The 12379-nt window shown below is 41.2% G+C and overlaps 1 protein-coding gene across 1 annotated transcript in view; it reads right to left on the reverse strand.

Moving 5' to 3' along the window:
* MSN (moesin) overlaps window positions 1–12379 on the reverse strand; it is an 84043-nt gene that overhangs the window by 23643 nt on the left and 48021 nt on the right. Inside the window, exon 2 of the mRNA XM_084789893.1 lies at window positions 5714–5797. Coding sequence (XP_084646019.1) covers window positions 5714–5797 — 84 coding nt within the window. The remainder of the gene's footprint in view (window positions 1–5713; window positions 5798–12379) is intronic.

Genomic DNA, 12379 nt, shown 5'->3' on the forward strand with positions numbered 1-12379 from the left:
GGCAGTTACTAGTTGGTAAGCATGCTTCTGTAAATGACCCTAAAGAAACTCACTGGGTTTTTTTGAGGGGAGGGGGGCAGGCATAAAAGTAAAAAGGGAACTAGTTGACAATAGGAAAGAGATCAGCAGGAGTGGATTCAGGATGAATGAGAAAAAGGGAGAAGTGAATACATCAAAATACATTTGAGTGCACTTATTGAAAATGTTAAACTAAGCTGGGCATAGTGGTGCACATATTAAATCCAAGAACGAGAGAGAGAGAGAGAGAGAGAGAGAGAGAGAGAGAGAGAGAGAGAGAGAGAGAGAGAGAGAGAGAGAGATGAGTCTCTGAGGATAGCCTGGTCTACAGAGCAAGTTCCAGGACAGCCAGGGAGGCGGCAGCGGTGGCGGCGGCAGCAGCGGTGGTGGCTGGTAGTGGCTGCTGCTGCTACTACTACTCACACACATACACACACAAACACTGTCTCAAAAAATAACAAAAAGAAAGAAAAGCAATTATTATGTATATTTAGCACATGGTGAAAAAGAAAAAGAAAAAAACTACAAAGAAAGAAAACCCAAGTCCAATGAAAGGAAGAGATTTGCCTGTAAGAAAACCACTGCTAACATCTAAGAGCTCTGGGGTAAGACAAACTCCCATTTGCCTCTTTTTTATTTTCTTTGCAGAAGTCAATTCAAGAGTCAGTGGCACCTTCCTAGTATGCTGCCTGTATCTACCTGTATAACAAAGCAGTGACACCATGAGGCAACTCAGAAGCCTAGAGCTGTACCATAAGCAATCTGCATGAGAAATTATGCGCAAAACTGCATCAATGCCCAGACATCTGCGGTACACTAAGATTCTATTACAGGCTAGCAGCAGCTGGATCACCACCACCGACAAACAAATCGATGGTTAACTGGAACAATCTGTACGATGCTATCACAACCTCTGCTGCTTCTGCTCCACACAGCTTATACTCCAGTGAGTACCTTCTTCCCAGAACAGAAGACACTCAGCCCAGTTTCTGTTTGTGGAGTAGGCTAGGCAAAGGGACCTTACAGAGGCCAGAGTTGACAGAAGGCACTGGGAAAAGTAGAATCTCCCCAGGTCAAGCTCGAGCTATGATAACTCCCTTATAGCTGTGTGACTAACCCTCAGTCCCTCATCTGTAGGCAGGGAATACAACTAATATTAGTGTTGTAATAATGTGTTAATCAGTCAACAAAGTAAACCCAGCAAGAAAAAAGCCCTAATGCAAAGTCTGCCCGTCATCAGTATTTCTCTGAGTCAGAAAAGCTTTGTGATTTCATGGTTCTCTCAACGGAACTCCCAGGCAGGATCTCTATATACATAAACTATATATGTGCAATAGCAGTTAGTGAAAAAAAGAAGCCATAACTCTGAAGGAGAGTGGGGAAGGGCATATGGGAGGGTTTGAGGGGAGGAAAAGGAAGGAAGAACTGTTATAATTACACTACACTCTGAAAAAAAACAAAAATAATATTTATAGTGGTGGCCCTGCCACCTAGTGGCACATACATAATTCAAGAAGAAACCATTTGAAAAATCTCCCTTAAAAGATTAAAGCAAGCAAGTGCTGCATGCCTGCAGCAAAATGTGTTTTTTCTCTTTCCTGGCAGCGAGCACACATACAAAAAGAAAAAGAGACAAGTGGGGGCAACTGTGGGCCCCATTTCCATTTCCCACCATGCTCTGGGCCTCCTCAAACTATGGTTTCCCATTGTCACATGTTATTTATCAAGGGGTGCCAAGAAATATGCTTCCTCTTCCTTTTACTTCTTTCAGGTCATAGGCCAGATGCCTGCTGAGTTCCCGGATGGCCCTGGAGCTTTAGTCAATTCCTCTCAAGCCTCAGTTCTGCCAGGAGGGCTTCCTTAAATAATGGGTCTCAACAGTCAGGTAGAATGGATTTCTCCCCTGTGCTTTATCAAGTCAGAGGAAGGCTCTTGCTCAGCATCCTCCCACCACCTGTGCACATAGACCTCTGTAGACTCTCACTCTCACTTGCTTTCACCTCGAGAGAGATAGTTGTTTAGTATCTCATCAAGTTCAATTCTTTTCTCCCATAGTCTTCACCTATGATGTCACAGCTCTGACCCTTCTGGCCTCACAGAGAGTGGCTGTACTCTGTTTTCTATGGCAGCCTCTAAGGGACCTGAGGACAGAAAACATATCTTGTATGAGACATCTCTAAGCTGTAACACCTCCACTCATCTGACACAATGTAGTGCAATGGGGAGAAAAAAGCATCTTTGTTCAGAACTTTATTTGAAACTCTGTTATCACATCCCGATTGTAGCCCCTTCCCTCATCGCCTCCAGGTAATCAACTTAATTCCTTCTCAGGTCTCTGATGAGGTTGAAGACCAGATAGTTTAGTTTTACTGTTAAGCTTAGCTGTTTAGGGGTTAAGATGTTTTTAGATCTACACGCATGTTTTAAGTTGATAGAGATGAGATATGATAGATGCTGATTTACATTCAGAGCTGTAGACGCACCAAGATAAGAAATATGTTTTCTTCATGGTTGTCAAATACAAATGGCCAAAACACTACAAATGTAACATTTATAAACTCCTGATTGTTTCGTGGTTCTTCTTGTTGTATGTAGTGTGTTGTATTTATGTGTAAAACTTGTTTTAAAAACCATAAAATGAAAAATGAAAACTCACTATGCTCTCGGGAATGACCTTGACCTCCTGATCCTTCTACCTCTATCGTCAGAAATTATAAGTGCTCAATAAATACATTTCCCGAGACAAAGCTCATCTGGATAAGAAATTACCTGGTTTTCTCTGTCCTTTCCTTGATGATTCTGAAACATTTATGTATCTTAAGGACTACATTTGGGAGGCAATAACCTTAGGAAGCTCGCACATGTTTGTAATTCCCAGAGTCAGCAGGCTGACAGGAAGATTGTCTCAGGTTCTAGGCAGCATGGACTACATAGTAAATATCAGGTCAGCCACAGTTATATAGCAAGGCCTCACCCCTCCCTCCCCACACCAAAAATAAAATTGCCATTCCAATCTGCCCAGGGCTCCCAGCCATAGGGGCCTCCCACAGAACTACTTACACAGTACATAAAGCAAACCAACAGTAACATTGAGTTGAGGCTTCTTTAAATTAATAAAACTTTGCCCACAGATTTTCTTTTCTTTTTTTTCCCCAGGCTCTAAGTCCCGTCTTCCTTGCCTTCAGCAGCCATCCCCCTCTAATATAAAAAACAAAGCCTGGTGGTAAGAGCAGGGAAGGAAGAGGATCATTTGTTTCAGGAAAGGAGTGGGTAGAATCAAGGGATCATTTGGTTTGCTAGAGGAGTGAGTACAATCAGAACTCTGGATGGATGCTAAGAAGAGGCCAGAGGAAAACCCACCATGACTGATACTCCCCCCATCTGCACCTCTTCCTAAAAATGTCACCATCTAAACCAAGGGCCCCAGGGCTTTCTGTGATAGAGTGGATGCATCGGAAGTTTGTCTTCCATACTGTTTAAAGCCAATCCAGAAGAGCTGTTCTGCCCGTTGCCAGCCCCCTCCTACCAACTGAAATGAGGCACTTTCCTTCCTTTACAGAAAAGGGTTGTCTGAACTCAAAACAATGGGAACACAGAAGGGAGAGAAGAAGAAGATGTGCAGAAAAAGTGGCAGGGACAAGTTTTTGAGAGATAGCCAAATTTGAGAAACCATTCACAGATAGGGAAACTGAGGACCAAAGAAGGGGAATAAGGCTAATGTTTGCATGAAACAACAAGAAATAAGTGGCAAAGTCAGTTCGAGAGATGAGAACTTCTGACATTCTATCCAGTGTCCTTTAAGCTTCATCAGCCGGATCCTTTAAAAAGCTCTCCAGTATCAAACCCACACGCAAAAAGGGAAGCAAAGCCTTAGTAGAGTCAACATGTGTTCCGTCACTGCAACCTAGAACTGGAATCACATGTTCAAAATGTCAGGATGTTTAAGACAAACCATGCCTCGAAAAAAACACAAATAAAAAATAAAAAAATTACTCAGACTAACTTGTATTTTCACAAATTTCCCATCAGTGATTAGCCTACACTATTCAAAACAAAAACAGAACAAACTACAGAGAGGGAGTAAGCTCTAACTAAATCAAGGTCATCGAGCTTTCTCCCAATTCTAGTCCCCATATGAGACAAAAAGCATCATAGTATTAGAAAGGGATCACTTCTCCTTTGCAATGTGCTTGCACATAAGACTCTTCCTAGCTATTTGGGTTTTCTTTTTGTCTAATCCATTTCTGACCTGGAATTTTATGCAACCTTTTATGTCACAGTAATCAGGTTTTGGAGGTAACAGTAAATATATAAATAATACTACATTTTTATGGTGAAAATATCTTAGAAATAAAACACAGATATTGAATGGGGAATGTATTTTTTGTTACATTAATATAAAAAGATTTCAGCCAGGTGGTGGTGGTGCACACCTTTAATCCCAGCACTTGGGAGGCAGAGGCAGGCGGATCATTGTGAGTTTGAGGCCAGCCTAGACTACAGAGCAAGTTCTAGAACTGCTAGAGTGGTTACACAGAGAAATCCTGTCCCAAAAAACCAAAAATTAAAAAATAAACAAAAATAAAATTTTTTTTAAATATAAAAAGATTTCAAGTTTAACTTGATGAATTTTAGTATCTGGTTGAAAGAGGTAAGCCTGAACCACTTACAAAATTTAATGAGATCATACCTTACAGAAGGAGAATTGTTCATTCCTGGAACAGATAAGTAGAAATATCCTCCAAAACAAACAAAACCCAAAACACTGGCATATGTGGAGATATCTTATTGTGGAAAATATTTGAATTAAAATTGTAAAGTATGAAAAAATATTATATTTTTATAAAAAAACAACAACAAAAGATCTGTAAAGTAGGCATTTATTTCCCCCTTTCTTTCACATTTGTGTATGTGCATATGCCACAGTCTACATGTGAAAGTGAGAGAATGGGAAGGCATGAAGGTACACACCTATAATCCTAGCACTTGAGAGGCTGAGAAATAACGGTTGTGAGCTAGAGGCCAGCCTGGGATACATGGTAAGTTCAAGGACAGCCTGGGCTTTTTGTTTGTTTGTTTGTTTGTTTGTTTGTTTGTTTTTATTTTTTGGAGACAGGGTCTCTCTGTATCTTTGTCTGTCCTGGACTCACTTTGTAGACCAGGATGGCCTCGAACTCACAGCGATCCTCTTGCCTCTGGCTCCCAAGTGCTGTGATTAAAAGCATGCACCACCATGCTCAGCCTGGGCTTTTTAAGAGAGACTTGTAGATAGATAGATAGATAGATAGATAGATAGATAGATAGATAGACAGACAGACAGACAGACAGACACACACACACACACACACACACACACACACACACACACAGACAAATAAATTGCACATCTCTGAACGTTTAAAGGAAGGCTTCATATGTTCATATTTTCAGCAAATCTAGCATAGAATCACACTCTGTCTTTTGTGCCCCTTGTTCAGGATCGAGGATGTGTTAAAGAAATGAGACTGAGATTTCAGGTTACCAAAATTAAGCTTTTCCTCCTTTTTAATTAAATCTAGAGTCGGCCTTTGTTTTTTCCTTCCTTGGAAAGGCAAGTAGAAAAAGAGACCTTTCCAAAGCATAGAAGGTATGTCTAGCCTGCACTATGACAGGACCTGTTTGACAGAAGTGGATAAGGAACAAGGCCCTCGTTTACCTGGTCAAACAGCTGCTTGCCAGTGGTGTTGGGCTGAATGGCAAACTCCAGCTCTGCATCCATGGTGGTTACACGCACACTGATCTAGGATGAGATGAAAGAAAGAGATTAGTTGTTTGGCTTTGTGCTCAGTAAGGGGATGGGGAAAATGTCTCTCTGCTCAAGTTTGGAGAAAGAGACTCAAAGACCAAGAAACTGTGCAAAGAATAAATTGCTATGAAGAAAGGCAAAGCATTGGCATAAGTCATAGTCTAATATTCCCAACCACATCACTGAAGGTAAAAACACAACCACAGACAATGCTCTACCAAGAGGCAAACAAGAATGCAAATCATCCCACGATAAAGAGGAAGAAAGTATTTCCAGCCCACTCCATCCAGTGGCAGCCCACAGCATTCTCTTCTTACTTCTGGTCTACAGCCTGACTTATCTATGGCACTAGTACACAGCTGCAGAAGCAAGGTAAAACAAAAAAACACTGGATTCCCCACTATGACTTTTGCAAGCTGCCATGCCAACCTTCTAAGCAAGATGTACCACTAATGCAATCGAGCAGCAGTTCTCAACCTGTGCGTCATGACCCTTTGGGAGAATTGAAGTACCCTTTCACGTGGGTCATCTAAGACCACTGGAAAACAGAGAATTACATTTCAAGTCATAACAGTAGCAAAATTAGTTACCAAGTAATGTTATGGTTGGGGGTCAGCACACCATGAGGAACTGTATTGAAGGGTCCCAACATCAGGAAGGTTGAACCACTGCCTTAGAGGAAGGATGGTTATAGGAGTAACTAACCACTTTCTGATTGAATTTGAGGTTCATACCATAGGAGGGAACTCACATCCTTGCTCAAAAGGGAAGGGCTGGGGAGGTCATATGCCCTAGTGAGGAACCTACTACAATTGTTTTATTCAATAGACATACAGCCAAATTGCCCTCTAAACATGTATTTTTATCCATAGATTAGTTTTGCACTGGACTTTGAACAAGTTTCTTTTTACAATGGCTTTCAATGAATACACCCATATATGGTCAAAGTGCTGAGATTAATTGATTGTTGAGTGCTTGGTCCTACACAAGGCATCTTCATTTACCCACTCCTCCCCAAAACCCAGATAAAATCCTAAAAGATGGAGCAGAAAGAATGTAAGTGCTGGAGGATAAAGAGGAATGCTATAAGCACTGTCTTCTGGATATGGCATGACACCTGCAGTTATGAGCTCACAGCAGTGATGGATATTTCCACAAGACCTGCACAATATTGGGCACATCAATATAGACAGGGCAGGGGCTAATGAAGCTCCATCTCTCCCTAAGGAGCTATGGCCAATTAAGTGTTGCAGGGGAGGAGTCATTTCGGGGTAGCCACTGGTAAGTTGTCCTTGGAAATAACCTCCTACACATGCTCATGCAAGCAAAAAAGATTTTTTTAACCTACTGAAGGTAAAGAAGATTTAAAAAGGACAACATAGCCTGGTGCGGTGGCGCTCACCTAAAATCCCAGCACTCTGGGAGGCAGAGGCAGGCAGATCTCTCTAAGTTGGAGGCCAGCTTGGTATACAAAGTGTGTCCAGGACAGCCAGGGCTTTACGCAAAGAAACCCTATCTCGAAAAACCAAATGAACCAAACAAAGGACAACATGAAGGAAATGACCAAAGTGTATGTGTAAATGTATATACAATGTCTATACATAACACACACACATTTGAAATTGTGTAAGAATAAAAATAAATTTAAGAAAATTGGGTTTCAGGCTGGAGAAATGGCTCAGCAGTTAAGAGCCCTGGCTGCTCTTCCAGAGGTCCTGTGTTCATTTCCTAGCAAGCACATAGTGGCTCACAACCATCTATAGTGAGATCTGACGCGCTCTTCTGGCCTGCAGGCATACGGGTAGGCAGAGTACTGTATGTATATACGTATACATACATACATACATACATACATACATACATACATACATCTTTTAAAAAGAATTGTTAAAAAAAAAGAAAAAGAAAAAGGAAACTAAGTTTCAATCCTAACAACACTATAATGGAAACAATTTACCAACTTGAATAGCTCTTAACCTTTTCTCGGGCCTTAGTTTCCTTCATCTGTACAGGGGCAGAAAGACATGGGTTGGGGGAACAATTAATTAAGTAATGTCAAAGGATCATGCTAATAAAGCTGGTGGTTCTGTATACTGGTCTGCTCTGCTAACACTTCCTGTATTTGTGTCGCAGTCTTCTCTCCAAGCACAGGAGAGGAAAGGGGCATCAGCAGAGGTGAATGCGTGCAATATAACTGTGCTACCAAGCCACGTTAATGGAAGGACAAAGAGAGGGAGAGTTAGGTACAGATCAAACTATCAGGCAGGAAGGAAAATGGAGGGCTGAACTGATGTAATTATATTTTAAGCCAAAACTATTTTAAATGAAAAAATATTAACATATTCTATTTTTAAATGAAAAGAGAAAAATATCAAGTAACAGTAGCTTATTAATGAAAAAGAATGGGAACCCCAGTGGTAACCAAATCAAAGCTTTTATACAATCTCAGAGGAAAACAGTTTAGTCCCTAAATTTCAGTGCATCCCTGTCCACCATTTTCCTGATGTGTCTGTATTGTCTCTCTCTTTTTTCTTTTCTGTATTGACTCTTCCAGTCCCTCTGGCCAACATCCCAGATACACACTGCTAGCAAGTTGGAGTCATGCTGTCTTCAGATTGAGATGAAAGCTCAACCCAAATCAACTTCACAGACTCTATTGCTACTCAGGAGATACAAGCCAGGATGCAAAGATGATGTTCCTTTCTGTAGTCTCTGGTAGTCTTGGTGCTTCACACAACTCCCGACACCCCATGGGTATTCAAAACCACAAGCCATGAATGGTAGCACACGCCTGTAATCCCAGCACTCAGGGAGGCAGAGGTAGGCAGATCTCTGTGAGTTCGAGGCCAGCCTGGTCTATAAAGTGAGTCCAAGACGGCCAAGGCTACACAGAGAAACCCTGTCTCGAACCCCCACCCCAACCTCAAAAAAAGCTTTTACGTGCCTCTTGAAATGCAGGCAACTGTACAATCATTGATATGCAGTGACAGAAGGTCTCAATTTCCAAAAATAACTGCACAAAAGGAAGTTGAATTAAATAAATCCTTAGAAGCTGTTTTTAATTTAAAAAGTGTATCAGATAGCCACATAGGGTTTCATTGGAATTAGACAGCATAGTCACAACCTCAGAAAAGATTCCCTGACTTACGTCAATGATAATTGAAGTTTAATTATGAAGGAGATTTTTCTTTAGTAAAAAAAAATGACAGTGGGGGCCTGATGGCACTCAAAGAAAGAATAAGCAGGCTATGACCATATAGTGGGGGAGGAGGTCCTCCTCGGTCATAGCCCTGGGGGAGGGCAATAGGGTGAAAGTGGGGAGGGGGGAGGAACGGGAGGATACAAGTGATGGGATAACAATTGAGTTGTAATCTGAATAAATTAATAAAATTAAAGTTTAAAAAATTGACTGGGTTTTTGTAACAGCAAACAACAGCTTTCATGCATCTACATCCACAACTCACTAGGGACTTCCTAAGTACTACCCCTCTTAACACTAACAGTCATTCTGTGATTGTTTCTACACTGGGAGTGAGAAAATAGGGATAATGTATATTATATCATAGATCCATAATCATAATGCTAGGATGTGAGAGTCTAAATACAGGTCTATTGCAGACCTTACTCTTTAAACCAGTATGTTAACTGCCTCTTAGAAAATACAGGAGGCAGCCGGGCGTGGTGGTGCATGCCTTTAATCCCAGCACTAGGGAGGCAGAGGCAGGCGGATCACTGTGAGTTTGAGGCCAGCCTGGTCTACAGAGCAAATCTAGGACAGCCAAGATAACATAGAGAAACCCTGTCTCGAAAAAGCCAAAATAAATAAATAGAAAGAAAGAAAGAAAGAAAGAAAGAAAGAAAGAAAGAAAGAAAGAAAGAAAGAAAGAAAATACAGAAGGCTTTCATTAAAAGAAATCAAAGATAAAATTTTATACTACTAGCTATTTTGCTCAACAACACAGCCAAATGATAGCTTGTTGTATGGTGATAGAAAATGTCATGTTTTGGGAATATGAAGATGGTGCTTGCCAGCAGTCCTCAGAGGGCAGCAGATGCCGACACCCGACACCCCAGGCTTGACTCTGTGTCTCACAAAAAGCGGAGTCCTCACAAAGTGGCTCCAGAGCTCTCTCTCTCTCTGCCCCACCCGCTTGTTCTTCTGCATTGCTGTCCCTCACTGTCCCAGCTGCCCTGTGCCCTCTCCCCTGCCACACACACTCTCCTGCATCAGGACCTTAGCCCTCCCTCTTTCTTCTCCACTGACAGCTCTTTCTGGTTGGCTAACTCTTTTTTAGCTTTGCTCAAATACCACCTTCTCTGTGAAAAGTATTAGAAAGTCCAGACAGCCTGACAACACAGGTTAAAAATGCACCCACATCCCCTCCAGCCACTCCATCAAAGCTTCCTTAGCTTGCTGTGTGCTTTCTTAGTCTTCCTTCCCGCACACTGCTCCCTTGTTCACCCAGCATGGTAGGAGGACTGTCTGCAGACCTACCTCCTGCATGACTAGGGGTAAACTATGTATCCTCTCCTAGCTATCTGGCGAATTAAAATTTTTAAACATTTTTCTGAGCATATTAATGTTCTACATAGACAAAAAGCTTCATAAGACCAGGAGTCTTTGATTACTTGATATATATGAAATTCATAGAATTGTATGCAATATACTGTAGCTAAGTAATATATGTGATATGAGAAAAAAAAGATTGTGCTTGCTACTAAGCCTGGTCATCTGAGTTGAATCCTTAAGATACACAGTGGATAAAGAGAACCAACTCCTGTAGATTGTCCTTTGACGTCCATGTGTACCCCCTCTTTCTCATGTGCATGCATGCGTGCGTACACACACATACACACACACACACACACACACACACACACACACACACACAAATAAAATTTCATGCTCCAGGATGATACTGTGGCATTATTAATAATTATAAACAAAATTTAGTACAATATATGAGTTTAGCTTCATAAGATGCATAGATTCATAACTATGACAATGTCCTAGTGTTAAGCTTTGTCTCTGAATGGTGACATTATGGGTGCTTTCCTCCTTGCTTAAACAAAACAACAACCAAAAAAAAAAAAACCCTAAATACTAACATGTTTTCTACAATGGGTAACATACTATTTATACTGTGAAGGGGAAGCCTACGTATAGAATTCCAAAGATGTGAATTCCATGGAATCGGTAGGATACTAATAAGCCTTAGAAGTTAGTTGGGTCTCTGGCCTTTTCCCAAGCACAAAGGTCATGTAGCACCATTATGGAGGCAGACACCATTTTGCCAGCTAAACAATTCTGATAAATCCCAGAGCCGGGGACTAACTTTGTAAATCAATCTTGCCAGAGATCCAGGGAGGAAATCTATTTCAGGACTGACAATGAGCCAGGAAAGACCCTGAAGGCAGGAACAAGTAAAGCTAGTGCCCTGTGGGAGTAAAAGGCAAGTCTAGCCACCTTACCTGGTATTACCCTACGCTTTCTGCCAATCCAGTAAGTGCTACAGTAATGAGTTCTCATATGGAGAAAATGCCCCATGGGCTGGGATATGCGGGGAAAGGAGTTGCAGTGCTAAATACAGTTTCAAGTCACCTTGTGCTGGGTGAAAAGTGACCACAAACGATCCAGCGGGACTGAAGAGACAAGTCATTGGGTAGAGGTCTTGCTCTGCAAGCAGAGGGCCTGAGTTCAATCTCCAGTGCCCACAGAAAAATTAGAATGGGTGGTACATGCCTACCAATTCCAGTACTTCAAGGGGTGGAGCGAGGCAGATTCCTGGACCTTAATGGCCAGTCAGACTAGCCAATGAATAAGCTCCAGTTTCAGTAGGAGACTCTTTTTCATATAAATAAACTAAAACGGAAAGTGATATCCTCCACACATGTACACACACATACAAACATGTACACATATATAGCACATACACATGTACATGTGAGAGCACACACCCCCCCAAAGAATCCCAAACAAAAAAGCAATGACTGAGAATGTTGGAATAGGGACAGTGGCCTTTCTAATACATTGGTTTATTCTCATCTCAATATTTATTTCCAATTTAGAATCACATCTATGGAATGCAAGGCTAAGTAAGCACAAAGAAAATGCTGACTACATGAATAGCCATCATATTAGAGGCTATAAAATAGATGGCTGTAGAGATAAGGATGTAGTTCAATGGTAGAGATGATACAGGGGAGAAAGCAAAGGCAGACTGAACATAGTACATACAGGGAGAGAAGAGAACATTTTACTTCTTGACCTTTTTATGGGAGGTACCATTCTTACCAAACTAGCAAAGCCAATGGAACATTCGCCAAAGTATTTTAAGGGCATAAAATAAAGTAAATGCAAAGAGATCATTTATATTGAAATACATGTCATATTTAATAATGTGTATTTATATACTTATTAAGTTAATCACCTAGCATTGGGTCTTAATAATTACTATTTTGATTTCTTTTGCAATATCTTTTTATTTCATTTATACAATGAAATGTTAGTCATTTTACACAACCCCTCACCCCCTCCATCTCCCATCAGCACTCTTCTTCTCAATGTGTCCCTAC

Source organism: Acomys minous, assembly GCF_964271855.1.
Source record: "Acomys minous genome assembly, chromosome: 7".
In the NCBI taxonomy this organism is placed as follows: Eukaryota; Metazoa; Chordata; class Mammalia; order Rodentia; family Muridae; genus Acomys; species Acomys minous.